The following is a 17686-nucleotide window of genomic DNA, read 5'->3' as shown; positions in this document are numbered from 1 at the left end:
AATCAGCAGACAGGGCCTATTGCAATGTGTGAGCATGGGACTTTAGCTTCAATAGCTCCTGTGTTCCTGTGGATATTTACCATAAAAATATAAGTCTTCAGACATAAAAAAAAAACGTGTAGTGTCGAGATCATGAGACAGCTTAAAATCTTTCAGTCAGTCTCACCAATCCGATAGTGTGTAAAAAAGAACAGTTTTAGCACTGTCTGGCTATAAAACACATGGCTAAAATGACCCTGTCCCTGCAATAAATAAATATATATATATCTGTATATTTAAGGAATGGTTTTGGAGACCATGATTCCACAGTTCCGGCATAACGTATTTTACATCTGATCTATAGCTGCTAAGTACCTAGACATTCATGTCCTTCCTAGTCAGTGCAAGCAGCGTCAGCTTGGGAGTAAACCATAGCAACCTCAGTTCATGCGCTGTGTTTGCTATGCTTGGAGCAGAAGGGACTGCTCTCCCTGTCGGTCAGTTTTTCAGCACAGGAGTCTATGCGAAGAGATGATTGATAGGTGAGAAAAAGACCAGTTTTTAAAGGAGCACTCTAGGCACCAGAGCCGTTACAGATTAATGGAGTGGTTCTGGAACAAACAGATTGTCCCTGTAAGCTCAGCAGTGTAAAAACGCTATCTTTTCTGAGAAAATGCTGTGTTTACTTTGTTACCTAATGCCACTTATACAGGGGCTTCATGGTTGCAGTCCTGCAATGATTGCAATGAATGCTCCACAGAGAGATGCAGAGAGAGTCAACGCGTCTCTATGAGGAGATGTTGATTGGCGCAGCGAGGCAATTGCTGAACATGCATACTAGCCTTCCTCTGCTTCCATATGGGAAAGCATTGGATTGGCTGAGATTATCAGTACTAATGTTCTCAGCCAGTGGAGGCAAAGAAACTGCAAGGAGACCAGAGCTTTTTTTTTTCAACTTAATTAAGGGTGGCCCGATAATCTAAATTGTTGGTATAATACATGTATCGTAAAATACGTTTCTGTTTCTCATGCTAGAGTGATCCTTGAAAAGAGTTTTTGTACAAATCTATGCATTTGCTAGCAATTCAGCAAGCACAACGTAGAGATAAAATGTTATACTCTAAAAATATCAGAAATTGCGTGTAGCATCCAAAATAAAGTATTTTTTAATGTAGTCTTTCTTTTCTGTCTTACCTTCCAGATTGGAGTACTTTTGTGCAGTTTAAAAAGCAGACATTGGTTTATATTAACCTTGCAGCTGCCAGAACATATAAAAAAAAAAAAAAAAAAGGATTATTGTTCCACCCCTTCTCTGCCATGCAGCGTTTTTTTGTTGTTGTTTTTTTCTATATAGAATATTTAGAGTGACAATTAGTCATGACATAGGTAATTGGCCTGGTCCATAAGGGGTTAAACATTTTTCCAGCAGATTTTGCTGATTCTACAACAAATACAATAGAGGCAGCAATATAAGCTTGTTAAAGGCTCAGCTAAAAATCAACTCAAGATCAGAAAAAACATTTATTGTAGAGAAGTAATAAGTAAATAGCAAAGTCTAGGTCAAAATAGTGAAACTGAAAATGTTTCCAATTTGTTTAGCTAAAACATAACAGTTATATTGTCGTTTTCATTTTTAGTGAATAAACTCCTCAGTCTTGCAACCTACATATAATACGATATGCTTACTACACCGTCAATATGCTTACACTTTCTTCAGACCTTGTTAGAGTCTAAGCTCATGCTTAGTTTTGTTTTTTTATTGCAATTAAAAAAGATATGTGATTTAGGATCTGGCAATAGCAAGACCTAATTTTGATCCTGTCTTTTTTTTTTTTTTTTTTTTTTTATCTGGCATGCTGCATTGGAGAGTGTCATTAAATGCACTTCTACTCTGCAAAGCAGAATTTAAATGAGCTTCTGCACCTGGAGAGTTTAATATATCTGACATTATCACATCTGTCATGTGCATTCCACAGGCACATCCCATTCTAGCCCAGTCTCCTCAAAGTCCAGGAAGCATAAGGAGAAGCACAAATTATCAATTTTGCTTTTTAATTAATCAAGTTACATAGAGGATTGATTTCAAGACCACAAAGCATCACAATAATCATCACAGTAACTTAACAGGATGGATATTTCGAGATTATCTTAAGTGCTGTGGGTGTAAATATATTATAATTATACAACTCAGTGGTCACTGTAGGTTCTATCCCAAAGAGATGAGATAGGGGAGCTAGAAATCAGATAAGTAAAATGTATATGTGAGGGCTGCAGCGTAGTGGGACCCACCAGCGACAAAAAGGGGGCAGACATGACCAAATTAGTGCCAGTTCAGCCGGGTGTGTATACAAGCCAGGCTGACTGCCAATTAAGCAGGTCAGATCACTGAGGGCAGGCCATGCAGGGAGCACTGTTTCACTGCTCTCTGCAGAGTCCTAATGATGTCCATCACAATTTGAAATTAACCTGGTGTCCCCAAAAGTGGGATACTGGGGTGAAAAAGTCAAAAAAGTGGAAAAGGACCTGGAAATTGGGACTGTCCCAACAATATTAGGATGGTTTAGAGACATGAAAAGATAGGGGGTTAAATAAGTTAGAGTGAAGCTGGTTACTTGAAATGAAGGGCTCTAGAAATCAGGTAGAGTGACCACCTTTGCTAGCTTTACCAAATCTTAAATTCTAGAAACCTCTGTATACAGTGCTCTCTTTACAGACCTCAGGAGGAATAAAGGCTGGGTTGACCCTGCTCTAAAATAAACTTGTAACTCTGAGGTTTAAACATATAACTGGAGGAATACTCACCTAACTTGTCTCATTGACTTAAAAGATTATGGCAGGGTTCTATTTCTCAGAGAAAAGAAAATCACGAAATGTTTTATATGAGGGAAGTTAGTTCAAAACAGATAAATTACTGTTAATCTTCTCTAACAAATATAAGGATAAGGTAGCAATTAACCAAGACATGTAAAGCTAAAGTATAATTAGGTACATTATTATTTCTCAATTGTATTCAATGTAATGGTGTAATTTGAGACAATTTACAAGATCTCTAAATGAAAAGGAATTATAGCATTAGTGGGTTTGACTTGTGTGCCTACACCTATATAGCACATTTTACTTCTGCAATATCCCAGAATTCTAGAATATGATAGGAACACAGAGTGTAAAAAGAACACCAACCACGCATCTACCTATAATAGGAATAGCAATTAGAATTTAACCAGCGAATAGTCTGAAATATGTACACTGTTTACAGACATACATGGGCAATAAAATGTTTCAAAGGCAAATTTAACCAAATTATTAGGAAACATAACATTTACAAATATGATCTATCCCCATTATCATTAACAAACAGAACCTGAGATAATGGTAACTGCATTGATATGTTTGGCAGCTTCTTGGGATGCAATTTCCCCTTGCATTTCTTACATCCTGTTGCAGGATCTAATTTTACAATGGAATGGAAAGAAACAAATTTTCCCCAAAAAGCAATGCTCTTTTTAGATATATAAGTCTTGCCATAAGGAAAATACCCTTCACTCTTTTAATTTTGATCTGCCCAATAATAATAATTACAACACTATGGCCTCAATGTAATTATATCTGTCCATAACAGTCAATTATTTTTGTTGAAGGTACACTCTGTTCCCATAATGCACTTGAGTGCTGGAATGCTTTATGTAAGTAGTGTCTTCTGTTTCATTTTAATAAAGTTAAACTCAAGAGGCAGAGAACTGCTCAGAGCAACTGCCTTGCAAATACTTTTCATTGAGCAGCATTGGGAAGATTGTGATTGGACAGTCACAGAATGTCTGGGCGGGTTTAGAAGGGAAGGGCTTCCAAAGGCAGTAAACAAGAAAACTGCAGCTTTTACAATCTATTTTTAGCTATACCAGCAATTACAAATACATAAATAAATGCATGCTTTCATTTGAGGTATATCTACTAAAAAAAAAAAAAAGTAATACTTCCTGATATTATTGTTAAACCTTTGCCCCTCTAATTTAAGACTATGTCCTCTATGGCAACATTATATACCATCTAAGAGCGTAAACAAACCGAATCAGCTATTAGACAATCATCTTCATTTACAGATGGTCTAAAATATTATTGGGATATATGGAAAGAAGAGATTGTAAAAATATTTTCTCTGTAAAATATACCCTCTAAGAAGTAATTTCTAATTTTATAGCCATTTCAGAGATATTATACAACTATTAGACAATTCAAATATGACTACGGTATATTATTCTGTATGGGTTATTTATTTTATTTTTTTGGTCTAAGATTCGACCTCCCCTTCCAAAAAGATAAAATCTGTATGCAATACTGGTATCGTCTGTGTTAGAATTTCACTGAAATTCCAACGCAGTCAAGAGATACGCTAAGACAAAATATAGACGTAGTACTTTTTCTCTATTTGACAAAAGGCCTTTGTCAGGTTTTGTCATTTCCACCAACTGTCCCTGGTGATGGCTGCAGGCAGGCGAAAGGCACTGTCTATGGAGGATCTCACGATTTCGCAGTATGCTCCATAGACCTCAGTGTTGTACAACACAAATAATTTCACCTGGCAGTAAGACCATGGAGGTGGCTCTGAGCAACAGGTTCAAGTAAATATAACTCACCTTCCCCTGCAATTCACCACCACCACACACCCAACAGAGCAGTCATTGCCAGGGGTCTTTGCAAATTATGCAGTTACAGAGCCCACATTAAAATTACTTTTGAATTTAATTTTTATTCCCCACAATTCATATTTTGAATATTTATGACATTGAATGAGCACTATATATGAAATGTAAAATAAATATTTCTCATATGCTCAAGGGATTGAAAGTGAATAATTGGCTGAGAACTCTATCATGACTATTTCTACATGCACATTTAACTAAATAGATTTTAAATAATTCTTGAGCAGATATGGAGTCCTTTGGTCAGCCACAATAATATAGCCTATTCTTGATTTAACCACAATTCGGTGACCCACTTTCAAACATAATTTTACTCCCTCTTTAACCTCCAAAACTGCATCTTACTTGGGATAGCGTATAACGGTCAACATGTCTGTCAATTGTATTTACAATGTTTTGTTTTCTTTTAACGGTTTATCTAATTCTGTATATGACCTCATTCTATTTTTGTCAATATCTCACAAAAGATTGATGAAAACAAAAGAAAGTAATTTGCAATATAAATGTAAAAAAAAAAAAAAAAAAACACAAACCTTGTGTAATATTTTAGGAAATGCTAATGTGTACATTTTAATGATTTTCTTTATATGTAGGTTTTGGATGTATTTTGTTTTTCAAGAAAAAAAAACAAAAAACTTGTGATTTCACAAATTTATGGCATGAAGCAATTTGGCTGCACAATAATTTATAAACAAATGAGTACTTTTTTAGATTACATTTTAAAATGAAACTCCTCACGTGTTACACTCGTTATTGTTGAACTATTTTAAGTATGTTTTAATGTTTGTAGATACACCGTTAGGCTAGGTAGTTATGTTTATACCCAACAACATATTGAAAGAAAGAGGTTGGCATTGAGTTTCAATAAACACAAACATAGAAAAACACAATTTGAATCTCCAAGTTATATCTACTTTTTACAATTTTTTCTTAGTGTGCTGCCAGGTTCACGCTGGGGATTACACTGTGTTCCAGCAACTGATCATTGTGTGTCTAAACATGAACTTATGTTTAAGTCACATGTATAACAAAAGCACATGTTGTATGGCTCTATTTCACCAACGGTCACTTGTCAGACATAGTGAAAATCTATGTTAAGAGCCTGATGAAGATTGTTCACATGACGGCCCAGAAGACTCTCTTTCTGTGCCTGTAAAAGTGTAACAGATGGACATGGTTGCACTATCCCCATGTGGCTTGTAACTGGATCTTTAACTCCCTGCATTCTTCAAGTTGCTGCGACTAACACACTGATTTTAATGAAGAAAGTCTCTGCCAAAATATATAGAGACAAAGAAGCACACTACATGCTTGCATACTTAAGCATGATCAGTAATCTGTATGTACGACTTTCATAACTCAATATAAGTAAATTCCTAAATTAACACTACAATAAATCTTAACATGCTGCAGTGAAAAAGTAGATGTGCATATGTTTCTGTGTGTACAATATATTACTATTTACATACATAGCTATGTAAAATAAGATAGTTTTGAAAAGTAAACATGTGCCATAGTTGTGTTTTGGACTGCCAAATCATGTTACTCATTTACAACGTACCGATATAACACAGGCATGCTGAAAGACACGTGTAATGAACAAAAATTATTACATCAGAAAGTCTTACTCACACACACTTCTGACATACCTTATACTTCTAACACAAAGTGAACAGCCCAAGGACTGTTCTTTCTAACACAATCTCTTCTTTCAGTATTTTACTTTCAGCACATGGACATATGGCCCTAAAGAGCTGCAGTTCCTGCTTTCTGAACAGAGAAATAAACGCCACGTGTAGAGTGAAAAATTAGAGTTGCATAGACAGAAAAAAAAAGACAAAAAAAAAAAAAGAAAGACAAAACCCAAGAGAAACAAACACGAAATAGGAGTATCTGCACGCCATGTGTATACCTACCTTGTGTAGAGTGCACTCACTGCTGACTTAAAAACTCACCACCCAAATGTCTCCTTCAAGAGAAAGGGAGAGAAAGGGAGGGGGGACAGCTACAGGAAACACTACTACTTTATAAGGTATTACACAGGGGGTGGGAATGCTAGGGAGGGAGGGGGAGGGATAAACAAAATTTCACTGTGCTGACCAGTATCAGCACAGAGGAAGCACAGTATGAGAATGAAAAAGCCTGAAGTGTATCAAAATATAAATTTAAACTGGCACATATAATAACCAACCATATCATTTCCAATTAAAGAGCGAAAAAGAATGAGAATGAAAAGCCAGAAGTCTTCACTTTACTAAACACCAAACTTAGTGGAATAAACACCAAACTTCTAAATTTAGGCTAAAGTAGTCAAGCAGTAACTATACACGATTTTGTCCAAATCAGCATTTTTATGGCTGAATTTTGTAATTCTGTTTTCTATTCACTAGTGTTTCATGAATAAACTCCATGGGTTTATTTGCTAAAATGAAAGTTAATAAGAATTCAATGTGATTGTCACATTTATGCACATTAGCTGAAACCAAACATGTTTGTAGTTTGAAGTTCAAATTCTATGTAAAAATAGTAGAATTCATTGCTATAATCGTAAATAAACTTAAACCACAATGGTCTCCTCAACACTATTTTAATATATTGAGCGTTTTATCAAGCATTGAAACGAAATAGATTCTTTGTTAAATATATGAAGAAGAAAAAAAAAAAAACGAGAAAAAAAAATCATCCCTACCTTTACTATAGGACAGGATTCTCCAGCCATATGCATACACCTTGCATCAGTCAGTGCTTGAATTGACAGTTAGTATGATAATGTTACTGCACTGTACAGGGTGTGAAGTCGAAAAAGACCATAAACACTGTCGGATTTCATATACTGTCTGACCCAAGGTGCATCTATATGGCTGGAAGACGCCATCATATACTAAACGTAGGAATGAGTGTGTCTCCATTTTTACATTTACTTAATTCAACAAAACTTATTTCCTTTCAAAGTTTGATGAAAGGATAATTATATTACAAAAAAGTGTTGATGTGACATTTGTTTGACATTGCTTACTAGTGGGGCTGTTTAAATGACTGCAACAACATAAACAAAAGGATAAATTGCTGTTTTATTACTTATTAGCATCCCAAATGTAAAATTATGGGGGGGGGGGGGGGGGGGGGGCACTGATATTAGGGTTGTTTTTCACAGTGAAGGACAGTGTTTTCTACTTGAGAAATGTAATTTTAAAAGGAAAAATGAATGTCTATTGTTTAAAATAAAATCTATTACCTATATATTGTGTATTACTTCGTGATGCATTCATATAATTAAATAACTATTTTTTCAGTGCGTCTCATGGCTTAAGCTTGCTCTATGGGAGCAGTCATGTTTAAAAACCTCTGATCAGAAGCACAGCTTATCTGACCTTAAACCATGCAGGTAATCCAGAACTAGTGTGTGCTTACAAATCCTGATATTAATCACAAGCAACACGGATATAAAAATGCATTCTGATACAGTTCAGACCTTCCAATTGCTCTTAGTAGATAAGTGGTTCTTCTGACCAAAGAGAACTAAAGATGACCAATCCAATGTGGCAAGGACAAGTCAGGTTGCTTCCCTGAAAATACCTAACTTTACATGTACAACACACATCAGGAATATATTACATGGAATTATTTTGTGTAATAAAAAAAAATTATGTTTTTGACTGATACATTTGTCTATATTGTAGAAATGTACATTAAAGTGACACAAAGCACCAAAATCACTTCATCTTAATTAAGGGATTTTGGAGCACATATGCACATCCGGCAGGCTTGCAAAAGAAAACTAACTTTTCTGAGAAACAGCATTGTTAACATTTTACAATTCCCATGCCTCTACTGACCACTAAAGGATATATATATATATAAAAAAGGATTCTGCAATTTACACCAGGCATCAGCATGTATACTATGCTAACTCTCCACATTTAAGTACTAGATTGGAATCAATGTACAGTGACATTAAAGTGACACAAAGCACCAAAATCACTTCATCTTAATTAAGGGATTTTGGAGCACATATGCACATCCGGCAGGCTTGCAAAAGAAAACTAACTTTTCTGAGAAACAGCATTGTTAACATTTTACAATTCCCATGCCTCTACTGACCACTAAAGGATATATATATATATAAAAAAGGATTCTGCAATTTACACCAGGCATCAGCATGTATACTATGCTAACTCTCCACATTTAAGTACTAGATTGGAATCAATGTACAGTGACATTAAAGTGACACAAAGCACCAAAATCACTTCATCTTAATTAAGGGATTTTGGAGCACATATGCACATCCGGCAGGCTTGCAAAAGAAAACTAACTTTTCTGAGAAACAGCATTGTTAACATTTTACAATTCCCATGCCTCTACTGACCACTAAAGGATATATATATACCGGTATATAAAAAAGGATTCTGCAATTTACACCAGGCATCAGCATGTATACTATGCTAACTCTCCACATTTAAGTACTAGATTGGAATCAATGACTGAGCAAGCACACTATAAAGTTTTCTATGAGAAACTTTTCATTGGACACAGCCATCATTGGACACGGACCAGTCTGCAGAGAAGTATCTGTCAAGGACATTTTTAATATGGGCTGTTTAGTTTGTTTTTTAAGTGGCCTCTCAAACTAAACGTTTAAAACGAATATGTCCAAACACAAAAAAATAGTTTATAAATATATGCATATATAGTGTAAGCAAACAGGGGACAAAAGTATTATTGCACACGTGCGAGATTAGCCTCTTCAAAACCACCAGGGCAAGGCCCTCACCTCATCCTGCAGGCATATTTTTCAGATATCCCAGGCTTAGAACTAAGGTAGCCATTGATATGTCCACTATAATGCCAGTATAATTGCTACAATTTACACAGCTTTCTCTGGGAAAACATCCCCAGCCCCACTGTTAGACAATGTTTGTTTTGTTTTTTGGTTCATGCAACATAGGCAATGCTTTTCTGAGATTTGAATAAGATGTTTTATTCTATTATTATAACATGGTTTCAGTCCATTCATATTTTACTAAAACATGTTTAAATAAACCACAAAATATATAAAACTGATATATAGATGTATATATTCACACAGAAAGACAATGTCAAAAACAGGTGCACAAGCTGCTTGTAGGTTCTTGTTCTACATGCCTAGATTTAAGCAGGTCTTGCACCAGCAAGCTGCATCACCAGAGGAAATACTGCCATGAGACACCACTGTCAAGCACCATTATGCAAGTCTGTTCCATGAAAGAATCTGGTTCACAATCCCACTTTATGTGACATCACTGAGCAGGCCCAACACCTTGTTGCATCTTTCGCATAAGCTCTTCGTCTTGCATAGATAATTCAGTCAGTTTTTTGCCCATACGTTCATGAATATCCAGGTATTTAGAAACACAACGGTCTAGGCAGACACTTTCGCCTTTAGATAACTCAGCTTCCTTGTAGTGAGGTGGGACACATTTTTTGTGACAAGCGCCTGTCATCCTGAGGGATATCAGAGTCAAAGATGTTTTTTTTAGGTAGACAGGAACAAAGACAGGAGTTGACTGACAAAACTTACATTGTGGGACAAACAAATAACATAATAATAATCAATATGGAATTTTGGCTGTTATAGCCTATTGAAAGTTATAGGAGAGAGAAAAAACAAGAAACCCACAAAAAAAACCCACCAGCATAACATAACTAATCTGGAGAGGCAAAAGGATTAAATAAACGGTTTCAAATTCAATATTAATATTTATTAAGACAACAGGATCTGGTTGAGGAAAATAAAATGTCCCTGAAAAATATTGCTTTGTAAAAGACAAGAGAGTGCTACAATTCCTCTTAGAAGCAAGAGGAAGATGTGTTATAACTAATAAAAAAAAGTTATAAAACGATGGCTCGTAGAAAATAGAAAAAAAAGCATTGGAGAAAGAAAGGCTGATTAATGAAAACAAATGAGAAAAAGAAAACACAAACATGTTTTACCTGTTATACATATCTGCCATCATTTCCACTTCAAGTTCTGCTGCCAGCTGCTGGGCTCTAAATGGATCCATTTTGATAAAGCTGTCCAATAGAAAAACCTTTGGGCATGTGCACACAGACAGGTATGAAAGCTGAAAGAAAAAGAGACAACTAAAAACTCTAAATTAATGTTGTGCATTAAACAAAGTCTTAGAGCAATAAACATTTAAACCAGAGCTCGACAAAGCTGTGATTTCCCTGCTCTGCTGCCCCGCAGCATGTATTCCGGGACCGGTCTCACTAAGCGTGGAGGGGGAGCAGAGCAGGAACATCACAGTTCCCTCGCCCACTGGCAGCAACATGAGCAGCTAGCTGCCCACCTCCATGACCCCCCAGGATGCCTCCCGCCTCCAAATTCCCCTAACTTGCCACCCACCTGCACGATCCCCCAGCCAGTCGCCAACTGGACCCCACAGGTATTGTCTGTCTGTCATAGTGTGAGTGTATGTGTGTGTGACTGTCATGGTAGATGTGTGTGTGTGACTGTCATGGTAGATGTGTGTGTGTGACTGTCATGGTAGATGTGTCTCATGATGTGTGTGTTTAGGTTAACAGACCCCTTCTGTTTGCAATGGAATGGTGTTTTTACTCACCTTTTTTCCCTATGCTATGCTGGTCTCCCCTTGACTGGCCGTGCCTCTATGGCTGAGATCATCAAGCTTGATGATCTCAGCCAATCCAATGTTTTCCCATAGAATTGGCTGCAAAACGCGGCACATTCAGCACCTCCATGCAGAGTGTGGAGACGCTGAATGTAGGTGCTGCAGACTGTGCAGCACTGAAACAGGAAGCACCTCTAGTGACCATTTGAGTGCCAGTCACTAGTGGTGTCACTAGAAAGCATTTTTAACACTGCCTTTTCTCTGAAAAGTCAGTGTTTACATTGAAAAGCCTGCAGGGACATGCTATAGATACCAGAACCACTACATTAAGCTGTAGTGGTCCTGGTGACTATCGTGTCCCTTTTAAAATTGTATTTTTGTTGTTGAATATAAAGCTATGGAAGTTTTAAAAAAATCTGGCTCCTAACTTTTTTAGCTGGCTCCTAGAATGAAAGCAAGTTTGTCAAGCCCTGATTTAAATTGTCCCCAAGGACCCTTTCTTCAAGGATATCAAAATGTTTGATTACATAAAGCTAACCATACATTTTAAAGGAGCACAAAGCACCACAACCAAGCTTTTGTAAAGCTAGAAAGAGCATTCAAGGTCCTTTTCCTGTCTCTTGTCCTCTAAAGCAGAAGTGAACCGAGTGCTGTGTAGGACCCCAGGTAACTGCTCATTTCATTCCAAAACAGTTTGACAGAGAACTCTGAAAAGAGTGCACTCCTGAACCCTTAATCTCTAAAAGAGGGCTGCAGTGTAGATGGTGCTTATGGAGCTTTTTAAGGCAAACTTCCATTACAAATGAAATTGTGTATTAAAATGGAATAGAAAAATAATGCTTCTTCTAAACATAAACAACCTTTCCAACACTTTTAATATTGCTAGTCAAAAAAATAAATAAAATAACACATTTTTATTTTTATACAAACCTGCAGCACAGACCAGGGAGTAACTATCAGCAAATTATGGTATTACCATTGTTCTTAATAGGAGCTGTATGTGCATCCTAAAAATACAGGGCTTAATAAACTTTCCTTAGAATTGAGCAGTTTGGGTGTCAGATTGGAAATATTTCAAGGGAAATTTTGGCAGTAGTATATTTGTCCCAACCAAACCCAACAGGCTACAAAATGTGTCATTGCAAGACTGGGGGTTGTCAGTGCATAGTTCCAAACACATATGTAAAAGGCAATCGCTGCAGTTCATCCTATGTGATGAATGGAAATACTGCAGAGTATTGAACACCATAATCCACAAACATCGCATCTTAGGACTCGACAAATCCCAGGTGCCAGGTTGCCATGGTGACAAGGAATTTAGCCCTGGCATCTGAGATTTGTGAGCCTGTTCTCTCCGAGGCAGACGGCCTGCACGTTCTGTAGGCCAACAGTGAGGGAGCTGTGATCTCCCTGCTCTGCTCCCTCATGCTGCGCTTAGTGAAGCCAGAGCCGGGATATGACGTCACTCCGGCTCAATGCTTAGGAATGGGGTTTTAGATGATGCTGAATGTCCTCATGCAAAGTGTGAGGACGTCCAGTGTCAGTTAAAGGACCACTATAGTGCCAGGAAAACATACTTGTTTTCCTGGCACTAGAGTGCCCCCACCATCAGGGCCACCCTCTCGCCGGGTTCTAGGGGGTGGAAGGGGTTAAACTTACCTCTTTCTCCAGCGCCGGGCGGGGGACTCTCCTCCTCCTCTCAATGCTTTCCTATGGACGCTGGCGTCTTCTCACTGTGAAAATCACAGAGACAAGCGCGGAAGCGCCTCTAGCGGCTGGCAATGAGACAGCCACTAGAGGCTGGATTAACCCTATTATAAACATAGCAGTTTAAATCTAGCTGGACCTGGCACCCAGACCACTTCATTAAGCACTCTAGGCACCCAGACCACTTCAGCTTAATGAAGTGGTCTGGGTGCCAGGTCCAGCTAGGGTTAACCCATTTTTTTTTATAAACATAGCAGTTTCAGAGAAACTGCTATGTTTATAAATGGGTTAATCCAGCCCTCAAATCCTCTAGTGGCTGTCTCACTGACAGCCGCTAGAAGCGCTTGCGTGATTCTCACTGTGAAAATCACAGTGAGAGCACGCAAGCGTCCATAGGAAAGCATTGATAATGCTTTCCTATGAGACCGGCTGAATGCGCGCGCAGCTCTTGCCGCGCGTGCGCAGCTCTTGCCGCGCGTGCGCATTTAGCCGAATGGGAGGAGAGGAGGAGGATCGGAGGAGGATAGCTCCCCGCCCGGCGCTGGAGAAAGGTACGTTTTAACCCCTTTCCTCTCCCCAGAGCCAGGCGGGAGGGGGACCCTGAGGGTGGGGGCACCCTCAGGGCACTATAGTGGTCCTTTAAGCAAAAGTGCCTCCAGTGACTATTTGGTGCACAACCACTAGAGGTAGTGTTAACCCTGCAAGGTAATTATTGCAGTTAAAGGGACACTATAGTCACCTGAACAACTTCAGCTTAATGAGGTTGTTCAGGTGAGAACTATAGCTCCCTGCAGCCTCACATGTAAACACTGTATTTTCTGAGAAAATACAGTGTTTACATTGAAAGCTAGAAACACCTCCAGTTGCAGTCACTCAGAGTGAACCAGAGGGACTTTGGAGTTGATGGAGGCATAATATGCCTCCATCCACTCAGATCTGCTATCAGTAGAGCACAGGGCAGCACTGTGCACAGCATCCTGTGATTCAGTATATCCTCCCTCTGCATGCAGACACTGAACTTTCCTCATAGAGATTAATTGATTCAATTCATCTCTATGAGGAGATGCTGATTGGCCAGGGCTATATTTGAATCATGCTGGCTCTGCCTCTTTGTCAGTCTCGGCCAATCCTATGGAGAAGCACTGTGATTGTATCAAGCTACCACATGTCAGCAGACTGCTTGTTTTTCTGAGTCTAACAGCATGCAGATTTACATCTTCAGGCTTGAATACAGTAAGATTTTTACTATATTTATGGAGGCATGAGGTGCCCAGGGGGGCTAGATGGTGGTGTTAACACTATATGGGCAGGAATACATGTTTGTGTTCCTGACCCTATAGTGATCCTTTAATCAATCACTGCAATAATTACAATTGCAGAGTTAAGGAGACAGGGACAGTGCACCCGGACCACTTAAATGAGCTGAAGTGGTCTGGATGCCTATAGTGTCCCTTTAATTAGGGTCACCCTGAATAGCAGAGTCACTCCCTGGTCTGGACAGAAACCCACACAAGCGCTAGAAAGCCAGCAAATGCAGGAACAGAGTAATTTTTATTTATTTATTTTATTTAATTTAATTGGTTTTAATGATTTAACTCAAATATGTATTAAAGGGTTACTCCAAGCACAATGATTACTTCAGGGATTTGAAGTGGTCATGGTGCCTGGAATCTGTATGTGCAGCAATTTGCTTTGAAATGCTGTACATACAGAGATTAAAAGGGACACTCCAGTGCCAGGAAAACAAACAGTTTTCCTGGCACTGCAGGTCCCCTCTCCCTCCCACGTTGCTGAAGGGGTTAAAACCCCTTCAGTGACTTACTTGTATCTAGCGCCGATGTCCCTCGGCGCTGGTTCAGGGTCTGCCAACGCTCCTCCCCCACAGGGGAGACCAAACGTGCATGTGCTGCAATGACTAGTAGACAGCCACTAGAGGAGGAGTTAATCCTGCAAGGTAAATATTGCAGTTCATGAAAACTGCAATAATTACACCTGCATGGTTTAGGGTAGTGGGAGTTGACACCCAGACCACTCCAATGGGCAGAAGTGGTCTGGGTGGAGTGTCCCTCTAACCATTTTGCTGCAAATGATGCAACTCCACCTCCGGCAGCGTCATCTAATGTAAATTCTGTGCAAAACAGAAAAGGTAATTAGAAATCAAAAAAGTGTTTTTTTTTTTTTTTTTTTTTTTTTAAAGGCATTTGTTTTGTTGGATTAACCCTTTGAAATATGTGGTTCACTCTCAACCTGAAGTATTCCTGTAACAGGTAAAGCAAAGTATAAATTAAAGCTACCATGTGGGTACCATGGATGTTTGACCCCCTTAGGGGTCATAAACACAGCACCACATAGTCAGATCCTACCTTCATAAATTGGATGGAGGGGGAGAAATAAAATCTGTAAATCTGTTTGTGTGTTTAATCCATGTTTAAAATAAATGAAATAAACACACACCAGCGCCACAACCAGAAGCCATGTGCCTACACATGGAGCCATTAATTAGGTGAGATGCTGCATGCATTGGGAGGTCATTGCAGATGGCATGCATCATATAATAATTGAAACGTGAAGATATGATAATAAGTCTTACAATCCTTCCTCAATTCAGAAGTACCGGTATTTCGATGTGAACTCACCTACTGTCCCCAATCCGGAAACACGAGAAGCAGAAAATGAAAAAGAAAAAAAAAAGGTCTTCCGGGGGCGATAGAGTCCAAGGGCAGAAGTACACACTCACCATAGAGTTGGGGAGGGCGCTCATCCGCTACGGAAGCTGAGCTGGCCATGTTTGTGTGATCGCAAACTACAGCTTGCTTGATCTAGCTGGATATTGTTTATTACCGTGAACCTTCTGTTTTCTTATGACGATTACAAAAAGTCGCGGTTGTCTTGTAAACACGATAATACTCTAATTATTGTTTATTGATCATAATTAATCATGAGTGTACTTCCCAAAACGTGAGGATGATGATGATAGTTTTTCACATACTTTTTTTTTTTTAGTACCTTATGGGTAATTACCCAAAAAGAAAAACTGACTGAAAGGGTTTTGCGTTTTTTTAAATCAAATAGCAAATCAAAAATCTTAGGTCAGATTGATCAGAGAGAATGCTCTGATCACAGATACAGTAAATTGAGCAGACACAGCAGGAAAGTGTTACACATTTAAAATTGACTAAAACTGTTAAAAAAAAAAAAAAAGGGCCAACAGCAATCCTTTAGTCATGTATTATTCACGTACTTCTGGAGTCCTTCCAAATACCACAGAATGGATGGAGCCACAGCACAGACACAGAGTTGCAAGTTATCATCCCTTGTTGCATCGAGGTCTTCCTCTCCTTTTCATCCCACAGGCACAAAATGTCAGGCTCTCTTTAAAAAGAAGAAAACTCATACAATAACACACAGGGACAATATATATTGCACCCAAATGGATAAGCGGCACACGCAGTTAAAGGGACACTCCAGGCACCCAGACCACTTCTGCCCATTGGAGTGGTTTGGGTGCCAACTACCACTACCCTTAACCCTGCAAGTGTAATTATTGCAGTTTTTTTTAAACTGCAATAATTACCTTGCAGGGTTAAGTCCTCCCCTAGTGGCTGTCTATTAGACAGCCACTAGAGGGAACTTCCTGGTCCCTAGTGTGGTGGAATCTCGGTAAAAATAAATTTAGTAGGCCGAGATTACCACGTGGCATGTGTACGTGCATATGCTGACGTATCGATCAGTTGGTTGCACGAGGCAAGATACGATCAGTAGTGTACGGAGCATGTGCAAGAATACAGGATATAGTATTCCCCTCCTCCATTGTGCTGGACAGGCCATGCGGTCAAACAGGAAGTTAATTCTTATTTGTGTTGATTGGTTAAGAGAATGTGCGGGTGGAGCTTAATATGGGAGGAGTTATATGCCTATATAAGGAGCCTGCACTATTGTCCGGGGCTCAGAACTTGTGGTATTTTGGTGACGCTAGTCCCTCTGAGTCCCGATCGGTGATCCAATAAAGAATCTCTTCCTTCCTGAAGAAACCTGTGTCCATCTCTCTGTGCTTGGCTTCCGTCAGTTTCTCCGGTATCATTTGGTGCATTGGCCGGGAAGCTCATCGTTCAACGGTAGCTGAGAGGCAGAGGCGTGAGACGGTCTATCTTTGCCCACGTTCTCTACGGCTGCACCCCTGAACTTCTGCGTGGACCTCCCTTCGTCTCGGCGCCACTGGGCCGTTGTCCAGGAGATCATCGGCCTCTACGTGAGAAGTGCTGGGGTGTCCCCGTCGATGAGTGTGAACTCAGGTTCAGGAACGAGGAGGTAAGACAACTGCTGTTTTAGACGGCAGGACCCACTAGGGGTATACCGATTGTGCGGTAGGCCCAAAGGGGTTTTTGAATCTGTGTATCTGCCCCCTCTGTCGGAGGGAAGGAGCGAAGGCGCACCGCTCGATCGAACGCTCTTTAGTCAGACCGTTTGATTCTGTTAGTCAGGCGGGGCTCTGGTGTAAATAGCCCTAGCCGGACACCGGTGTCTTGTCTAGACTAGCGTTCTAGGGTGTACATTTTGTTCGCTAGGTCGGAGGGACCGGGAGACTAAGCGGCGTCTGTGTAAATTCGGTTCGCTAGTTCTCATCCTATCTGGGCTAAGTGGGAAGGCGTGTAAATTTGGAACCCACTAGACTTTTGATAGTGCGACTAAGAG

General features: G+C 39.3%; 2 protein-coding genes across 3 annotated transcripts in view; both read right to left on the bottom strand.

Annotated features, from left to right (window-relative positions):
* SLC43A1 (solute carrier family 43 member 1) overlaps positions 1 to 6686 on the bottom strand; it is a 100680-nt gene extending 93994 nt beyond the window's left edge. Inside the window, exon 1 of the mRNA XM_063434827.1 lies at positions 6593 to 6686. The gene's annotated coding sequence lies outside the window, so the exon portion shown is untranslated. The remainder of the gene's footprint in view (positions 1 to 6592) is intronic.
* Positions 6687 to 9630: 2944 nt separating this feature from the next.
* Positions 9631 to 15702, bottom strand: TIMM10 (translocase of inner mitochondrial membrane 10). 2 transcript variants are annotated; one of them, XM_063434826.1, is made up of 3 exons: positions 15585 to 15636; positions 10647 to 10777; positions 9631 to 10157 (listed from the first exon to the last, which is right to left on the bottom strand). In XM_063434826.1, exons 2-3 carry the CDS (start codon positions 10715 to 10717, stop codon positions 9953 to 9955), a joined length of 276 nt encoding a protein of 91 aa, XP_063290896.1. In that variant the 5' UTR covers positions 10718 to 10777; positions 15585 to 15636; the 3' UTR covers positions 9631 to 9952. The 2 variants fall into 2 exon arrangements, with proteins under 2 accessions (XP_063290896.1, XP_063290895.1); XM_063434825.1 differs by having other exon boundaries at positions 9632 to 10157; positions 15631 to 15702.
* Positions 15703 to 17686: the final 1984 nt, after the last annotated feature.

This window comes from Pelobates fuscus, chromosome 10 (assembly GCF_036172605.1).
Source record: "Pelobates fuscus isolate aPelFus1 chromosome 10, aPelFus1.pri, whole genome shotgun sequence".
NCBI classification, from domain to species: domain Eukaryota; kingdom Metazoa; phylum Chordata; class Amphibia; order Anura; family Pelobatidae; genus Pelobates; species Pelobates fuscus.
Note: the sequence above shows the minus strand (reverse complement) of the source record. Positions and strands in the feature narration are given on the sequence as shown.